The sequence below is a fragment of the Anneissia japonica genome, unplaced genomic scaffold, assembly GCF_011630105.1.
Source record: "Anneissia japonica isolate Jap-2015-1 unplaced genomic scaffold, ASM1163010v1 scaffold287727_len1644234_cov201, whole genome shotgun sequence".
Classification (NCBI taxonomy): domain Eukaryota; kingdom Metazoa; phylum Echinodermata; class Crinoidea; order Comatulida; family Comatulidae; genus Anneissia; species Anneissia japonica.
The window spans coordinates 1-20,488 of NW_022713615.1; the positions used below are offsets into that span (position 1 = coordinate 1).

At 35.4% G+C, this 20,488-nt stretch overlaps 2 protein-coding genes across 2 annotated transcripts; both read right to left on the minus strand.

The window, feature by feature from the left end:
* Nucleotides 1-297: 297 nt before the first annotated feature.
* LOC117108627 (inosine-uridine preferring nucleoside hydrolase-like) lies at nucleotides 298-5,717 on the minus strand. The gene is made up of 5 exons (XM_033250715.1): nucleotides 5,385-5,717; nucleotides 3,172-3,373; nucleotides 1,645-1,936; nucleotides 1,091-1,227; nucleotides 298-744 (listed from the first exon to the last, which is right to left on the minus strand). The coding sequence occupies exons 2-5, from the start codon at nucleotides 3,355-3,357 to the stop codon at nucleotides 424-426; spliced, it is 936 nt and encodes a 311-aa protein (XP_033106606.1). The 5' UTR covers nucleotides 3,358-3,373; nucleotides 5,385-5,717; the 3' UTR covers nucleotides 298-423.
* Nucleotides 5,718-7,666: 1,949 nt separating this feature from the next.
* On the minus strand, nucleotides 7,667-19,154 carry LOC117108596 (non-specific ribonucleoside hydrolase RihC-like). The gene is made up of 5 exons (XM_033250674.1): nucleotides 18,999-19,154; nucleotides 12,246-12,448; nucleotides 11,093-11,384; nucleotides 9,622-9,758; nucleotides 7,667-9,354 (listed from the first exon to the last, which is right to left on the minus strand). Exons 2-5 carry the CDS (start codon nucleotides 12,429-12,431, stop codon nucleotides 9,034-9,036), a joined length of 936 nt encoding a protein of 311 aa, XP_033106565.1. The 5' UTR covers nucleotides 12,432-12,448; nucleotides 18,999-19,154; the 3' UTR covers nucleotides 7,667-9,033.
* Nucleotides 19,155-20,488: the final 1,334 nt, after the last annotated feature.

Below are 20,488 nucleotides of genomic sequence, written 5' to 3' on the forward strand. Positions count from 1 at the left end.
AAAAGAGATTGTCTCCCGGTGTACTGCCCAATTCACCGCCAGATGGATCCCGATACAAGTCTTCTTATCTTTAATTAACTTGGAAACTCGGCCGGTCACTATATATATATATATATATATAATTATATATATAACTTTAAAGAGGTGTTTTGCCAAAAGCAATAGATACCTCAACCGGGAACTTTTGCTGTCTATGCAGATGCCTTAATAAATTGTTTGAAAAACTTAAGGTCTATATAATATGTATATTATATTAGATAATAACTATATCTTTTAATTATACCGTATATGTGTATATTGGTTTCTCTTGTTATTTAAATTCGTATCAATACTATTTTTACGCGTGGCGAGTTATTAACTCGTCATTCAAATTCTGATTTATAGATAAATACGATAAACCCTAATCTTACCAATTACTGAACACTACATTGCCTCTGCAAACATGATTTTTAACTTATCCATGTCCATTTCCATAATAACATTTATGCTATGGTTCTGCGACACTTTATTATTCCAGTCGGTGACCATTTTCCCACGTGTTAAACTACCTTGCAGCTCAACCTGTACGTGCACATGATCCCTTCTGGTGACGCACGATTTATTAACAAGATAGGCGATTGCGTACAGGTCACATGGCGTGTGTAGGCCTGTTTCGAACTCATCCATTTCCAGACTGCTAGCAGAGATGTCCTTGATAAATTTAGCCTTTTTATTATCACGTGTTACTAAGCCATTAAAGAAGTCCTAAAACAAAAAGAGATCCTATATTAATCTGTGAATAAATCACTCAATGAACCGTTTAAATTGTCTGACAAACTTTAAACATGTAGTACAACAATAAGCGAATCACTGAAAATATCAACATTATTGTATCAATTTGCGTCTTATTTGAAAATTGACAACTTTTTGATCTCTTAATGAGCTATTCAATATTTTAATTTAATTTTAGTTTAAGAAATAGATTTACAGCATCATCGTTAGGCAGAAAATCGTTAAGAAAAATTTATTAAGGTTATATCAGCAACTTTTGAAACTGATTTTTTTTTTAAATTGTTACAGACCTAAAGATGAACCAATAAGAGAGACTTACATATGTAAATCCATAATTTCGGCAAACTTCGTAAGGCAGTACATCTACGGGACATTGACTCCCACTAAGTACAATGTGGACCGCCTCTGGATCGCAAGTGAAGTTAAATTCTGAAGTGAGAAAAGCTGCAGCTCTACCTGAAAAAGACACATGATATCTACTGTAATAGCAAACTGTATATAGGCCTAATGGTAATAGGCAACTTAAACGTACATGAAAAAAGAATTGCAAACAAATGTCGACGGCGTTCTAAAATAGCCAGGATTTGAACTGATGATACTGGACTGGAAGGCAGGCATCATCTTATCCACCATGCTTAAATGTATTGCGCAATTAATGCTGCATTGTCTTTAATATTACATTAAATAACATTAAAATAAATCCAGAAGAAAAATTGTCCAGCTTTGCCGTTATCGATAAGAAGACACTTGGAGGGGACTGGGTAGGCTAATAATCTGTTGGAAAGCAGTTTTGTGCAAAACTATAAGGAAGGGTGAATTGTCAGATGTTCTAACAGGTGTAAACATGATGTCAATGAAAATCTAGACTCAAACCTTCCAAGTCTCCTCCCATTATGACAAGTTCTTTGAGTTTCCGTGTAAAATTTGGGTCCAGTTTCATAGCTATTGCAATGTTCGTCAACGGTCCAATAGCAGCAATGCTTATTTGCCCCGGCATTTCATTCACCATCCTCACCAGGGCAATGGCTGCTACCTCTTCTTTGATCATCGTCAGATCAGGTTCTGGAATGCCGTCAACCTCACCCAGACCATCTTCACCATGATAGTACTCTGCCCTTTCGATGCTGCCAAGGATAGCAGACGTCGCTCCTTTGTATACTGGAATCTGGACAAATCAGTGAAGATTGCAGACATTAGAACGATCTTAACATGGTCGAATATGCAACTACTCCCAACTCCCAATGTTGAAGTGACTTGTGGTCATAGTTATCAACATGAGAGATTTGAAATGCATGACTATACACCATTTGGCTGGGGGGTAGCCACCAGGCCCCGGGGTCCAGGGGTGCGGTGTCCCGGTGGGGGTCCGGGTTCCAGTCACATAATCAACGGTTGATTGTGACAATGAACGCGCAAGACCGCACGCGCCTTCTAGATTCTACTAAGTGCAAAGTTGGTTGGCTGGGGTTGTTTTGGTCGCGAAAGAGAAATTTTCTCGGTGAATTGATTCTCAAACGAGATAACGAAGCCTTCTAATGACTCAAGTTACTGCATGACCGTTTTTAATTTTTTAATAAAACCAATTTTTCTAATTTAAATACATTTTCCTCTGAATTCGTGATAATTCCTCACGCATAGACAAATGTGCTAAATGCGTTACAAAGTTATGCGTGTTTCATCCAAAATCATTTTAAAATGCGGGACCGTCCCACACGATGTGAGACGGTTGGTAACTATGCTTGTGGTACAGCAACCGTTTGACAACACAGTAGAATATAAATATTGCAAGTCGGTTCTGATTTAAATTGTATACAATAACCATCATGGTCATATATTTCTTTGTCTTTGAATCCTTGTTTTTTGGAAGTAGGGCCTATCTATTTCATAGTAACTGTCTCGTATAGCAACTGTTTGGGAGGAACACAATAATTTTACCACACATTCAGTGCAATGTAGGTCTACGCCTAGGAACATAAGGTCCCGCCCTCATTTTCAAAATGTCTTTGACCAAAAAACTGTTGTAGGCCTATCTCCATATAATAATCATGATGTGTCTATATAAATAGTCAAGATGTGATGTCATCATGACCATATTTAGGATGTCACATAATATTTTTGTAAAATACAATATAATTTAGACAGGGCTTAAGAGGGTTTGTCAAGGTCTGCATTCAGTGGCGTATCCAGGGCCCACACACCACCAAAAATACTCGCCCACACTCAAATAGTTAAAAATCACATAAAATTACCTTATTTTGCGAGCTAGCGCCACTCACCTAATCATTGAGCGCCTTACCTGACGTTCTCCCAATCCCAAAAAAACTCCACCCTTCCCCCACCTTTAAAGAGTCCTAGATACGCCATTGCACTGTTTGAATTTGGAGGAAAGTGTTTACTTACATCGAGTCTATCACATACTTCAAGTACTTTGAGAGTATTGGTGCAAACTTTATCTACGTCAACGTTTCCTGCTACACAGGTAATGGCCACCAACTCGACATTGGGCATGGCTAGGGCCAGCATAATTGCTTGGGCATCGTCAACTCCAACATCACAATCAATTATCATATGAACTTGGTCGGTCATTTTGCTGTCAATCGTTCTTAAAAGTAAAAAAAAAAAAATTATAAGAGACAAGCCATGTATAGAGAACCAGAGCTTTAGAAGACAACACTATAGTCCTTTCTCAGTGGCGGCGAATGAGTGAGTGAGTAAAATCCAGATATATAGTGAAAAGCCGAGCAAGAATGGTTAGAAACAATAGACTAGGTGAAACAAAGATTATATATTCAGTCTGTCATTCGATGAAAAATGTTCGTTTTGAAAGCAGTTCATTCATTAACCAGCAATTGTTATTTTACGATCGTTTATTGCCAGTAATGATCAAATCGTTTGTTGCAGTGTACAAGTTGAAACTTCCTTCTGAATGTAAATCAATCCATAACCTTTGAATTGCCATAATTTTTATTGCTTATAATAATTTGCCGATATTTTGCAGCCCATTTTTTTTAAACCAAGTTATTTCAAACGTACGGCGACTCGAAACTGAGCCTGGCAAGATTCTTCAATAATAACAAGTGTCTATTCCTCTGCATAAGTGAAGAAAACTATCAAGAAAATGATCAATCTGGCCTAATAATGTATTACTTACAGGCCAGAACTATACAAGTTTGAAAAATTAATCACCCCTCCCCAATCATGAAACCATGGCATAATTTCACTATCTAGTCTTTTGAGTTGATGGACGGAAGACATTCGTTTATTGTTGTGACCAATTTTTCATGATTCCATTATTTTTCTTACAACAGTGTGATAAACGTCTTACTGCTAATAACTAGATTCCTTACCAATAATGAAATACCTTTGACATAGGCATAGATTTTTTTCACTGTAAATTGTTTTAACTGGCAATATATTAAATTCCAATATTTTATTGCTGAATATTTTATATGTTTTATGTATGTTTTATGTAAAGATGGCCTATTAATAATAATAATAAAGTAAGAACTTATATAGCGCCATTTAAAAAACCGAAGTAATTATCAGTGGCGCTTCATGTTATTGTTGGAATAAGTGCGTTTTGAGTGATTTTTTAAATAAAGGAATTTAATTGTAATGTTTAGAGAGCCACTAGATTGTGGCATTCCTCGGGTAATAAACTTCTAGAAGTGCCATAGACAACAAATGGTGTGATATCGACCACCTATATCAGTAAAAACGAATTTCTTATCCCCTCCCTTTATTTCGGATTCAAGAATCCGGCACTGTTTAATGTTATACTTATGTGGCGAGTCATGTTCTATCTATAATCTTATTGGTAGAATATTAAACCACAAGTGGCACTAAATTTTAAAAAAATAAAAATAAAAGGGGAATAAAAGAAAATTACTTTCAAATTTTGAGTGACAGCTGTGCCATTTCCGGCCATCTAAAAGTGTCATAGACATAACAATTTCGTGCCCCAGCTCAATTCTGTGACGAATCATCTTCCATTTACATAATCGTACCGACAATGAGTAGTACTTGGACTGGGGGCCCGTGGAGACTTGACATGTCCCGAGGGGTCCGCATATGCAAAAAAGTTTGGAACAACTGCTATAGAGGAAAATACTGTCATTGGCGGGAGTTCACAAAAAACGTCCGCACCTCACAAACAACTTTTCAACACTGGAAAATTTTCGAAGCAAAATATACGCATAAGTAGTTGAAAACAATTAACCTCGTACCACCTTCTAGCCAGCTAGCGCTCCATCATTGTTACACTTCACCTTCGCGCCCCTACCCCATCAGCACCCCGATCCAACCATTTCAACACACCTGATACGCCACTGCACTGGGTGCCGCCTACATGGATATCCTCTTGTGTTAGAGACTGAGCAAACATATAGTTGTCCAGTATAATAATACTGTACGCAACACCCATGAGCTGGTTGGACCTTAATTATTACAGAAGTACAAACTAACAATTGATGAGGCATTTCAACAGATGCTTCTCAAATGATGACCTATCAAAAAACAATAGTAATATTGATATCTATATTATTCAAGGAGGGTCTCCTCAACTACCAATCAGTGGGGAAACAAGCCTATGTCAAATTAAGTCTACAACTTACCGTCAAACCAGAAAGTTGAAAGTACAATGAATTGATACTTCCAAACGACAGCAGATTAGGGATTTTATGAGGTTGGGCTAATTGAAAAGAACTGAATAAAACGTCCACCAAGGCTACTGAAAGCAGTTTCCAATGCGTTATTGAATTTAACCTCTTCAGTAGTAAAGCATGGCTGTTTTTCTATGGATTAAACGACAGCAGTTTAGGAATTTTATGAGGTTCGGCTAATTGAAAAAAACTGAATAAAACGTCCACCAATGTTACTGTAAGTAGTTTCAATGGATTATTGATTTAATCTCTTCAGTAGTAAAGCATGACTGATTTTCTCTGGATGTGGATCGGTAATTGGCTGTTTATTCGAAAAGAATAAATGAATAATTTATTTATAATTTGCAAAATGAGGGTATGGTGACGTAGTGTGGATGAATGAATTTGATTGGTTCATGTAAAGAACCATTTTCATTGGCTGAGAGTGATAACGGTGACGTGTTTGTTTTTTGAATGACGTCATGTGCGGGTATGTCGACTTGAATATCCTGGTTGAATGTAAACAGGAATAATGAATTTGATTGGTTCAACGTTTCGCTGGGGATAGCTATGAATAATGCTGGGAATATTAATTGTACAAAGAGGGAATAATAATAATAACAATAATAATAATAATAATAATAATAATAATAATAATAATAATAATAATAATTATGATAATAATACTGGTATAAACGTAAATGAGGTCATATAATTTTAGTATTCGTTTTAGGTATATATTTTTAAGAAATAGCGTCATTCGAGAAAAGCATGGAAACTGAAAGAATTGCACGAGAAATGTAGCATATAAACTAGGCAATGATATGGAATATATAGAGGATATGGACTGTAATTTTTTCAAATATTGCGAAAAGATGTATAGAGCGTGCGATGAACACCTTTATAATTTGACAAGAGAAGTATTACTTGATTCAATATTGAGACGTTTTTTAAAGGCGTTTTAACAGAAATGTTTAGTGATATCATAAACTGCGGCCGTATAATTTTAGTTTTTGTGATTGCAAGGAAGTTAGCTGTGTTATGTAAAAATAGAAACAGAACTGATTTGATTGAACAAGTAATACAGAGTGTAGACAAATTCGTGGAGACGGAATTTTTGGAATGGATTAATTTGAAAGGAGGATGGGTAAGTCACTTTTTTCTTTTTTCGTGTTAACAATCATTGATTAATAAATTTAAACTACAATTTGTTTCTCTCTATATTTTATATATAATATTTATAGGCCTATTTACTTATTATTTTTTTCAGAACTCTTCAATAGCCATGATGTCAGTGTATTGGTAAAGCAAAATTTAACAAAACTGATTTCAAATTATTTGTCCTCCTTGATTACTTAGAGCCAGAGATATTAGAATACTTTGGATTTCCAAGATGACGGACAGTGGTCATCTTGGATAGGTCAGTATAATTTTATCAACATAAGAAGAAACGACACCTCATTGGTCCTTCTAGCTCATCCTGTTATAGTAATTTTACACTTTTGTTTTTTTAAAGATTCCTTGATTTTATCGGTCAGAATGACTTTAAACCATGACTTTTAACATATTTATACAGTATAAGGCATTTTATATACATACAGTGGCTGTAGACAGGGGTGGATTCAGGAGGGGCTCCAGCTGCTGCACCACCCCTAAATTTTTCAAAATTATTTCAAAAATGGGGAAAAAAACCACATTTTTTTTCAAATTTAAGTCTGATTGTACCATTCTTTAGTGCCATAATCATCATTATAATGCGCCGCCTAACTAGGTAAACCTATTCCGAGGCACACAAAAACATACATGGAAAACCAAAAACAAAACTAGAATCCAAAAAAAGTATACAAAATAGTTAAGAGATAAATAATACATTATAAAAAAAACCATGCAAAAAATAAATAAATGTCTTTTTGAAAACATCAAGTGAACTCCACTCAGCGGAGTTCAACTGGTAATGCATTCCAGCATGGGAACTCTGGGAATCATAAATTTTCTTACCTCAGCCCCAACCTTTGTGGAGCTGAGATGGTCCAGACTCCCCTATCTGTGAAAGTCCCTCTCCCGGCCCTCTCTATTTTCAAATCCTGGATCCGCCACTGGTAAGTCTATAGTTATTTTTCCGTACTCTGAAAATGTGTGTCGTGAGACACTGAATAAAGATTCATTTCTCACTCGAAAGCAAAAAGAAAATTGGAACAGCACTGCAGCACAATCAACTATGGTTGTTAAAAAAACAGAAAACGCAAAAACATGAATTATATAAACATCCAAAAACGTTCAAATTGATTTATTGATACAGTACACCTACAGCTTATTTACATCTATTTCTTTCTATTTATAGTAATAATAATGATTGTTTTTTTGATATTTATATTGGCAGACCATTGGCTGATACTGTGTGCATCATGCTTTAGTCTGACCAATTGCATTTTGTAAGAGTACTGTTTTGTATCTATATTTGAATCAACACATAATACTGTATATCAACATAATCTTTTACCAATAGACTAATAATAGATTATAATTAAATTTATTTATACAATCATTCATTTTGTATTCATCCCTAATGGTCTGTCAATATAAATAAGAATCCACCTGTTTTATCCCTGAGTCGTTTTCAGCCCTTTTCAGGCCGAACTGACACAAGACCAAAATGACTCAAGGATAGACAGGCAAAACAACATTATTGGGGAACAAATAATGCTTTTACTGATCGGAAAATCTCAAAAATTAATTAGAAGTGTACCCTCCAATTCAAGACCACTTTTGGGACTTGAAATTTACTGTGTCTATAGGTTCAGACTCTAATTAGAGGGTTTGCTTTGTGTTAAAAAATTAAGATTGTTATTTTGTTTTTTGAAAAAGTGGCCTTGAATTAGAGGGGTCTAGAATTGAAGGGTGCACTGTAGCTCATTGAAAAGATGAACTATTAACTTTCAACCAGAAACAGATAAAAAAAAATATTTTTCGCTGATCTACAGTACACATATTTTACTATAAAAAATCTTAAATTGATTAACAGCTAATTTAAAGGTCTATGCAAAACAATACAGGAAAAAATTATTATTTACATTTTCATACCGATAGAGAAAGTGTTTTCACAATTTTAATTTAATTAACTTCCTTAAATATAAAAATTAAGATATTAATATATGGATGAGGTCGTCAGACCAAAATGTTAATTTGCCTATCTTGATCACCAATCCTTAATTTTATGGTGTAAAAGCACAGTTTTGGGCCATACTAAGCCATAAAAACTCTTCCCATGGACCCTACAAGGAATTTTTATTCCTGGACCCTGATCAAGGCTCTAGTAAGCCTCTTGGATCAGACCCCGTTGTCGGACATGTCGGACCCTTTATCGGCATATTTCTGTTGCCAGCATTGGTTGCATCTCAGGACTATTTTACTATTTTTTTGAGGTAGCTATTAATTTACACTGCTCCATTAGCCTCTAACAAAAATAACTCCATGAGGTTCACACATGGCTAGGTGAATCACACACACTGAATACAGTAAAACAAAATTATGTTAAATAAAATACTGTAGTTCCCTGATTTCTATGCTTGATTAAATCAATAATAACAATTACATAAATAGGAATACTGTCTACAACTAAATTTTACACTGTTTTTGAATACATTACTTTTAGACTATCCATATCCATTTCTGTAATGATGTTTATGTTATGGTCCTGCGAAACTTTCTTATTCCAATCAGTTATCATTTTCCCACGTGTTAAACTACCATGCAACTCAACTTGTACGTGCACATGATCCCTCCTAGTTACGCAGGATTTTTTCACAAGAGAAGCAATGGCGTACAGGTCACATGGTATGTACTGACCCGCTCTGCGTAGGTCTTTTTCCAGACTACCAGCAGTGATAGCCTTAATAAACTTAGCCTTTCTGCTGTTGTGGGATATCAAATCCTCAAAGAAGTCCTAAAACACAAAAGTCATAATTCATTAATAATAATACTCTAGTATATATATACATACTGTCTCTTATACACATCTAGATGTGTATAAGAGACAGATACTGGTATAAACGTAAATGAGGTCATATAATTTTAGTATTCGTTTTAGGTATATATTTTTAAGAAATAGCGTCATTCGAGAATGGGCATTTATTTAGTCTAGCTCAACAAAATTTGAAACCAAACTTTCACTATTCAACAATAAATCAAATGACAAGTTGAGATAACTTACACTTGAAAATCCATAATTTGTACAAACTTCGAAAGGCAGTAAATCTACAGGACAATGGCTCCCACTAAGTACAATTTGAATTGCCTCTGGATCGCAAGTGAAATTGAATTCCGAGGTAAGAAAAGCTGCAGCTTTACCTGAAAAAAAGAAACAAAAAAACAAAAAAAAAACTAATTAAACATCACTGCAAAATTCATCTTTACTTGATAAATTTTGCAATAATTAAACATCATTGCAAAATTCATCAAGTAAAGATGATCATTCGGCAGCATAATTGCATGCTCATAGAGTACTACAGTGTTACGTCAGGATACCATGTGATACCACTCCGTTGCCATCGTTGCAAAATGTGTTCAACCAGATGCCATTTTCCCCACTGACAAACCATTGATTTTCTAACGTACTTATTAAGATGTTCTATCTTAGTTTTTCTTTGTAAATTTTCATTGATGATTAAATGTCTGTTTGGTAACTAATATAATGCGAGCATTTGTGTTTTGAGTGCATTTTGATGGTAAAATATTAGATTTTAAAATGCCTATTCCAGAAAGCCTATGAAGTCATTTAGGCATAATGAACGGTAACCAACGTCCGGTTGGCGACAGAGGGCGACACCTGGCGTTGTGACAACACGACTGTGGTACTCTACATGAATGTTATGCTCGGTTCACACAAGACAAAAAATGGGACATGTGCTGGATGTTTCAGACTTCCCAAAATATTCCACACAAGCAAATACAAGCTGCTAAAAATAGACCGTGCAATTCATACGCAGGTGGTAAAGATAAGGGACATGTGCTGGATGTTTCAGACGTCCCAAAATATTCCACACAAGCAAATACAAACTGCTAAAAATAGACCGTGCAATTCATAAGGGACATGTGCTGGATGTTTCAGACGTCCCAAAATATTCCACACAAGCAAATACAAACTGCTAAAAATAGACCGTGCAATTCATACGCAAGTGGTAAAGATAAGTGCGACACCTCAGAGTGAATATCAGCTGAATTCTATGACCGTGAATCTCAGGAGTGTTACACTCTGTCCACACTATCAAATTGAGTGTTATATGAAATTCATCATGCCCATATATGGGCACATGACACAAATGTGTCACATTAAATTTGATAGTGTGGATTGAGGCCTCCTTAATGTCTGCTTTTTTTTTTATATAGATGAATATTACATGGGATGTATGCTAATCTTATTATGAAAAAAAAAAAGTTTGGTTTGTGACAAGTTAAATTTTGGGACTTTACATGCTTTTTTGACCAGGATTTGACTATAACCAGGATACATAAGATTTAGTTTTAAACAAAACACTGGGATAGAAACAGATGAGTTTAAGGCTTCTATGTATTTGTCATTCAAGTAACATTACTATAAAGCTAAGATATAACAACACTTTGCACTGGAATCTCTATAAGTATATTTTTTTAGAAGTAAATTGTCAAAAAAAAGACTCTCAAACCTTCCAACTCTCCGCCCATTATGACAATATTTTTGAGTTTTTGAGTAAAATTTGGGTCCAGTTTCATAGCTATTGCAATGTTCGTCAATGGTCCAATAGCAGCAATGCTTATTTGCCCCGGCCTTTCATTCACCATCCTCACCAGGGCAATGGCTGCAACTTCTTGTTTGATCATCGTCAAATCAGGTCCTGCAATGCCATCGGCATCTCCCATACCATCCTGACCATGATAGAACTCAGCTCTTTCAATGTTGCCAAGTATAGCAGATGTAGCTCCTTTATATACTGGAACCTGAGTATAAGAGATAGCAATGAAAATCTTGGAAAAAAACGGTTTAATATAGAAACTTTACACAGAAGCTCATACAAATTACAATCGCCACACATGTAAGATCTGTGCTACAGCTATAAAACCAGTAGTGACGGATAGAATTTGAAATAAATGTGCCCAGGGCCACGGACAAACTTTCACAGATAGAGGGACCACCCAACTCTAAATGGCCAGAAATGGCACTCTTACTCAATCTCAGACTTGATTATAATTTGTCGTTCACATCACGAACTAACACAATCAAAGTAGATTGTGTTAGTTCGTGAAATCACAGTAGCGTGTCAAAACGAGCACGTATTGGTTGTCAAGCAATTTTGTATTCTTTACCACACGAAAAGTCCTTAACAACAACAGCACGTATTTTGACGCACTTTCTTGATTTCACAAACTAACACAATCTACTTTGATTGTGTTAGTTCGTGATGTGAGCGACAAATTTAATTTTTTCTCAATTTTTAAAAATAACTTTGGAAAAATTTCTGGGGCCAAGACTGATTGTGACCCCCCCACCCCTTGAATCAGCCACTGAAAATGCTCTCAGGGGCATCAACTGTGTAGTGGACGTATGGTAACAATCACCCATCAACCATACCTTGTCAAAACATAAAAAAGAAACATATTTTTTTCTTTTAAAAATAAAATATTTTTGGCTATAATATTCGTAAAATGTGTGAGAACAGATTAAAATTGCCAACATTTTTTTAAAGCTGCCTGCAGCAGACTTTCTGTATTAATAGGAATTTTGTCAGATTGCTGTGAAACATCTTAGCTCTCCCCCAACAAGTCTCTGCATCCCACCGGTGAAAGTGAATGTTTACTTACATCGAGTCTATCACATACTTCAAGTACTTTGAGAGTATTGATGCAAACTTTATCTACGTCAACATTTCCCGCTACACAGGTGATGGCCACCAACTCGACATTGGGCATGGCTAGGGCCAGCATAATAGCTTGGGCATCGTCAACTCCAACATCACAATCAATTATCATATGAACTTGGTCGGTCATTTTGCTGTCAATTGTCCCTAAAAAGTGTAAATATAGTATGGTAAACACTACTGAATTCCAACAATTTATTAACAGTAAATTCTTCAAATTACAATTCTAAAGATGGCATTGATCGTACAACAACAAGCAGTCTAGAGTTACTTTCATGGCCCTCCACCCACCCTTAAAATGGCTACAACCCTGGGGTAAATTTAAAAAATGTAACACCTCAGATATCTGGAGATGGCAATAAAGATGTCAAATTTTAAATATTTGGAGTTAATTTCAACAACTTCAATGCAAATGGTACTTTTTAATAATAATTTAGAAGGGCATTTCTGAAAAAGGGGGGTTCTTTCCAACCCCTCAAACAGTTAGTCTATGGGGCTTGAACAATAACATGCAAATACTACTAAAGGAGGGCTACATTAAAGGCACGAGGCAGCCACCATTGTTTTTTATAAACAGGATACCTTTGATACCAGTTATAGCTCTTTTGAACCTGTGACGTCACAAACAGGATATAATCAGTCTGTCAGTTCTCTCACTCTTATATATCCTGTTCACCAATGACTGTGTAAATAATACCTATTGTTTTCGTCTACTAAAATATGCAGATGATATTCGCATAGCCAGATATAATAATAATCTTTATTTGAATCTTCACTTTAAAAACGGTTGCACACGATGACGGTGCATTCACAAAGATTACAAAACAAACAATAAACATTATACAACACATATAAAAACAAGGAAATATTAACAGTATAAGAAAAACATTGTGTGAAAAATAACTTTAAAATAAAAACACTTTAAAGCTTGTTAAAACTGGCTGTTAAAATTATAATGGGTTAAGAATCATTAAAACAGCATTCAAACTTCAGAGTCATTGTTTACACATTGTTTGGATTGAATTGAATTGGATTTATTCGGTGTAAACACCAAGGATAGCCCACGAAAGTCTAGAAGAAGACTTATTTCCAGTGGGTTCCTTCTGGTGGTGATTGGGCAGTACACCGGGAGACAATTACCTACTCTTTTCCGAAGAGTGTACTACGTTCTTTAACGTGCACATGGGCCATAATGCACACAGGACCAACGGCTTAAACATCTCATCCGAAAGACGGTGCGCTATTGTAACTTGTATTTCAGCCCTCTAGCTGAAACACAAGGAGAGGCAGAGGCAGCGATGGGAATTGAACCGGGGACCTAGAGATCTCCACGGTTCAGTGCACACACAGCAGCTACCAGCAGATTAGCCGACTGAGCTAAGCTGCTCTCTCGTTTAACTGTTATTTACATTATATTCATTCATGATTTTACTCCTTGCTTGCCAAGCTCTTTTTAGGTAAGACTTAAATATTTCATTAAATGTTATACTTATATTGTTATCATTTCTATAGAATTTGTACATTTCGTTATTGCCGAGCATGAGTCGTGTTTTGGTATTTAAATCACTAGAAATAAACAAACCCCAAGCAAACTGACCATTAACCTAGTTACATAGTATATCCTCTAGCTTTACAAATTCATCTATAAGAACGTCATTCATTTTGGAATTTCTACACGTAAATAATAAGTGCTCAATATTCTCATTACCAGACTTAAATAGTGGGCATATCTCACTGGTGTCAGTTATCCATTTGGTCACTTTACTTATTAGTGATACAGTATTCTAGCATTATGTTCCTACTATTGGTTTTGATTTTAAATTTGATGAATCAATTATAGTGCTGGTTAAATGAATCATGTTGAACATCAACCATCCTTTGTCCTTAGAGTATAACGTTTTACGATCAGGACGCTGTTTACAGAGTATTTACTTAAGAAAAACTAGATACAGTACAATAAGTCGTTTGTCCCAAGTTCAATTGTTATTTTTAATAAATCATGCAGCCGAGGAAAATTTGAAAATGTTTTATGTTTTATATAAATTGTTTTTACTTTGATGGTGTATTTAACTTGGTGTGATTTTACATTTAAATCTATTTTTACACAATTTTTTTAAATGAATATTTTAACTACACAACCTTTTGTTTTTTCTGTGTGTTGACTATTTATTATTTGAAAAAATGTACAATTTTAAGTAGTGTATCAAACAAGAAATTTCCAATTGTATGTTTTAATTTTAGAACAAATGAAAGTTTTGAATTAAAAAAAAATGTTTTTGAGCACAATCAATGAATCACTTAGAGTTCAATCACATGGAGTTAAGGTATTCATAACAACAAACTCTTTATCATATGCAACAGGTCAAAAGGTCAATTTCTGAAGATACCATATAAAGTACATATAATGAGACTGAGAGATAGTATGTAAGCTCTGCCCATACCACAGTAAGTTTTATGTGATTTGGAAATGGATGTCAGACATCAACGTGCAAGCTAAAATTAACATTTTGCATACATGCATCTAAAATATTAAAAAGACAGCGAGGTGGTTTAGTTTAGGTCATGGGGTGGGTGGGCATAAAAATCGGTCGGCGGGATAAAGCGAATATTTGATTTAGCACTGAGGGCCGCACCCAAACTTTCATGTTTGGAATGTGCTTCCAAAAAACCTCCATGCACTGTTTTTACACCACTTTACTCTCAATATTACTGTTTACAGATGATGGTTGTCAGGCTGTAAAAAACAAGTATTTTGTAGCCAAAGATGTTTGGCTGGCTGCACATTTTAATTCATTTTCGCGGACCATAAAAAAAAAATATGTCTGGCCGCATGCATGCGGCCCATGGTCGACCTGGCCCACCTATGGTTTATGTGGTGGAATACAAGGAGCAAACACGGTATAACTTATCGTTTATTATGGTAATAAAATGCATGGGAAGATGCAATATTATTAATAATATTACAGGTTCAGGATTTCTGTGCCTCATTTTATACAAAAAATTCAAGGACAACACACAAAAAAGTAACAAAAAGGCCGAGCTTATGCAGCTGCCAGCTATAAGAACCCCCGGGAAGGTGTTTATCCTCGTTTTATAATAATAAAGACAGTTAATATATTTGTACCATATATTGTATTTCTTTATATGTTTTTTCTTCATCCTGTTACTGGAGGTATCTCTGTTGGTTGTGGATTGAATACAATAAATAAAAAAATCAAATAGTTTAATTAATTTATTATATCCCACTTGAATTGTTAATGTTAGTGCTGTGTTCTTTATGTAGAGCACCATAATGGTCGCTGCGATTATTCGGGTCTGATTGCACCTCCAATTTCAAGGAAAGAGAGAAAGACTATTCAAAGATTAAATGGAGGAGTTAAGTTATTTAACTTGATATCTATATCATGAAGATGATTCCGAAAGCGACATCGATTTATTGTTTGAAGTACCGCAAAAATAACGTTCAGTTCAATTTTCAATTCAATTCAATTTCAACTTTTATTGTCAAACAAAGTGAGAATATGGTTTGAAATTCTTCTTGTTTGTTCACAGTTAAAATGTAAGTTAAAACAAGACACAAAAGATATTTAAAAATCACAGAAAAAAAAAACAGAGGAAACAGCATAAATTTAAAAACAATAAAAGTCTGCTAAAAGATTAAAATGGCTAAAAACATTAAGAAGGGGTTAAAATTGGTTAAACATTCTGTGAAAAATCAGCTTTGGCAAAGGCAAGCAGATTGGGGTATACAGCAAAGGCCTATCTTTTCCACATTTTATTAAATTGTCTCATAGCGCTTGGGAGAAATGATTTACAAATTCTATTTGTCCGCATCCTTGGATATAACATACGTCCAGTCCTGCTGAAGGTGAGGAACTGATTAAGAGGGTGATTAACAACTGATATAATTACTTCCACTTTTTTACACATTGCACTGTTAATACAAACTTCTATATTCTTACTGTTTTTAGTCCCTATAATTCTGTCAGCTGTTCTACTAATTCTTACAACTTATTGACTTAATAGTAGGTTTGATTGCTTTAATTCTCTGAACATATTGTGGTAACAGATGAACGACATCGTGATCTGACGTGTCTATTTTTGGTTTAATGACACATTTGTGTGCTGCAGGTAAGTTGCCATAGCATTTATCTAGAGTATTGTTACCTCTGGTAGGTTTGTCAACATACTGATGATAAAGTGGCATGGTATTCTTCAGATCACACTGGTTAAAATCACCCGTGAGAATTTTAACAGCGTCCGGCGAGTCATTCTCCATGTCTCGTATTAGATCTCGTAAATAATCCGCTGAATTTTTAACAATGGCTGTTGTAGTGATGTATACCACCGTAACAAGTATTTTTGGGAATTCCCTGGGTAGGTAGTAAGGTCTAAGAGCGACCGTAAGCAATTCTATATCCTTTGTACAGTATTGCCTGAAGACTTTTATGTTTGAGCACCAACGGTTATTGATGTAGATACACACACCTCCTCTACCATCTTTGCAAGCATCGGGCGTTCTGTCCGCTCGTAAGCAAGTGAAGCCATCAATATGGCTAAAACTATGAGTGTCGACATCCGACCGGAACCATGTTTCAGTAACGCATATTAGACATGCATCCCTGAAATCCCTTAAAGTTGTGGTATTTACCGTCAGTTCTTCAAGCTTTTCTCTAATAGAACGAGCGTTGAACATAATTATAGATGGGAGTGGTGGAATGAAAGTTCTCCGTTTTAACCTTTGGCGAATGCCCCCCTCCTACCCCGCTTCCTACGTTTCATATCCCGTGGCAATCCATCAACAAAGGCGGGCTTCCGCGAAGACAATGGCCTTGCTTGAAGTAGTTTTAGGGCCAGACTACTATATACCAATCTGCTTGAATTCACGTCAAAACACATCAGGAATCCACAGTCTCCACAAACAACGATGATAACACACCACAAATATTGATAAAGTCTGTAACAATAGTTGTTACTTTCTCCAAAAACAGTAACAATAAATTTAGTTAGAGCCATGAACAAACATGTCGCTAGCAGAGCAGGACCACCAATCCATGGTGAATTTAGATAAAAGTTCATAAGGTATCTATTAAAGTTTTCATAGCTTTGTATTAACACCGGTTTATGTTACCTAAAAGAGAGTCATGGATTTGCAATATCAAAATTTGATAACAGGCCTTTTAAATTATTCCTATAAAATAATTGACTACAATGTACTTTATTTCATATTTAAAAAAAAAAAACTTTAACCCTGAGATCAATCCTAATAATGTGATTTGAAATAGGCCTACATGCTAGCACCTAATTAAAGAGCATTTAATAATGATGTAGCTGGGCATTTAATTTGTGGTGAATTTAATTATAAAAAAAAAAAAAAACCAATGAAACACTTTGTTCTCTGTATATCATTTTGATTTCTTCAATTTCAAACCAATGATCGCTGATTGTCGTGTAAATTCTTGTATTTTAACAGCTGACTATATGTACCCACTAATTACTAATCCATTTAAAATCTGGTCAAATTTTGGCCGATAAAAAAATGTTGGCCGAATTTCGCCTTAAGGTGGTGTGTGTTTTGTCGTGAAGCCTGTCGGCTATCTGGCAAACCCTGATGGACGATTCAGATCAGGCCTAGCTGGAAACAGAATGCAGCAACTGTATAATGGCTTGAGGATGATTGTTTTTGAAGTCGAAATTTTGATTTCATTTTAAAAAAACTACAGCCCGCCTGAATATAATTAAATAAATAAAGTATCCGTATTTAAATATAAGATGGCTGTCACAAAATAATTTCTTTGTGCGTCAATTTCACACAATGGTCAGTCACATTTTTGACGAAGGGGTACATCATGGCATGCATATGTACAACGCACATTCAACAAGTGACGCACCCTTCCCGGGGGTCGTATACATCATACAACTGATGGCTGCATTAGGCCATGTAAAAAAATAAGTTGCTGATCATCCCTTACCTACATAAAAAAAAAAATCACCAACCAATTTTTTTCTACCAAAAGTCACGGAAATATATCGTCTTTCCACCCTTAACTCAACGTTGGCTAGGTCTAGGGGTTTTTTTTGTGCAATATAATATTGTCGTTCATTTGTTTGTTCGTATAAATTACAAACACTGGAACAGTGGAATATTCGTCAAAGCACATGGTCAAAGTTGGCCACCATTTACATGAGGCCTTGCAATCCATGGTGGGATTTGAAGACTTGGCATCAATGGGGTGGTTTCAATTACTGATTTTAAAAAAAAACCTCCCTCCCTCCCACCGACTGTTTTTTTTTTTTTTTTTTTAGGCCGGTCAACTCTTTATTTACATGGTCTTTTCCACTGTGTGTAATGATAAATTACAGAAAATATAAAACATACTAACTACCCATTTCCATTAAAAATATATAGAAAAGCAACATCAACCAAGGGCCTTATAATCGTGCTGATGTTATAAATTTTGAATATCATATTTAATAAGTCCCCCACCATATATAGCCTAGGCCTACTAAGTGCTAACCTTTGATTTGACAATCCCCACAAACCCAACGGCCGGACGGGCCGCTTGTTGCAGCCCAGGTAGCCTGCCCAGGCGACTTTTTTTAGCAACTGCTCCCCAATTCATGACACTGCCTCTTTAACCTGTGGTATGGTTTTTTCCATGATATCTAGCCCCAAATAAAAATCATCTACACCTACCTAGGCCCTTGGTCTAATTTGTTTGATTTCAACCGCCTAAAAGTGACAGTCAGTGCAGGGAGTTGTTGGTCAGTGTGACCAGTGATGCATGCAACATCAAATTATGCCGATGTGAGGGTATATTTAAGACAGTATTGCGCCCTCAGAGTGACCACATCAAATTACATTAAGATTAGGGACAAAGGCAGTGAGAGTCAAGCCGTCCATCCGTAAACATCGATCCTCCGATGTCACTCACCCACCGTTACATTTATATTCATAAAACTACCGTAACTATATAGGGTTTGAGCCGCTATTTTAATCTCACTATTGTGGAAAGACTGTGAATGAATGACTTAACATTCATCTTTTAATTTGAATCTTTCTAATTTTTATCGTAAACTGATTTTACTTGATCGTAATAACTGCTTTAAAATATCGTGAATTAATTTAACATAGATTTGAGTTTCGTTTATGCTTTCTGTAATTATTTAATTTGGTTTAAATATGTTCTTTTAATCGGCACTGGCTTTTGAATCATAATTTATATTTTGGTACATTCATATTTATATAATTATTCTGATAAGCATAATACAGTTTGTGACCTTGAAACCTTTGGAATAGATCATCTTAATTTAAAAGTCTAATAATTTGTTACATTTATCCAGTCTTCTTCTCAGTCTGTCCAGCGTTTGAATCAGTATTTAGTTTTAATTCAGCCTTAATCGGTCGTCTCACATCTTTAACGCTATTCAATTTCATTATATCCGTTGGACAAGTTCCGACGGTGACACCGAGGCTGATGGGAAATTATGCTAAATTATGCCAAATGCTAAATTTCGAATAAGCACCCCCTCCAAATGGTAAATTTCGAATAAGCGCCCCCCAAATGTTCAATTTCCCAAAGCTCCAAATGTTCAACTTCGACAATTTCGAATAAGCGCCCACCCCGCCCCCAATTTCGAATAAGCTTAATGCAAAAAAAACCCATTTTCAATACCATTTTTTCTTCATTGAGAATTTAATTAATTGTTGTTGTAACCCGGATCTGTGTGCTTTGGTGGCATACTGTGTAGGCTATTTCCAAAGAAGGGTGATTTATTCAGTATTGCAATTGTATACAAAAACATTTAAAATATACTTTCTCACATAGCTCCCCCTCAAACTCAAAAACCTTCCTGAAATGAAGGATGGTATGGGAGGTAAGTAGACAGCAACGACAAAAGCGATAAACTTTAAAAAGAAGAGACAGTAATGAATTAGCAAAAGCTGATATATGAAGCATGTACGGTTTGCATTGTAGTGATACACCGGTAGGCATTAAAGTAGCCTATCATAATTTGAGATTATGGAAAAGTAAAACATTCACTGTTAATTCTGAGGAGTTATTGTAACTCCCCCTGTGGGGTAGTTATAACCCACAAAGGGGGAGTTATTTTTTGGGAGTTATTTTAACTCCTTAAATGGTATTAAAGTAACTCCTTAGGGGAGTAAACCTTAAGTTTACTCTC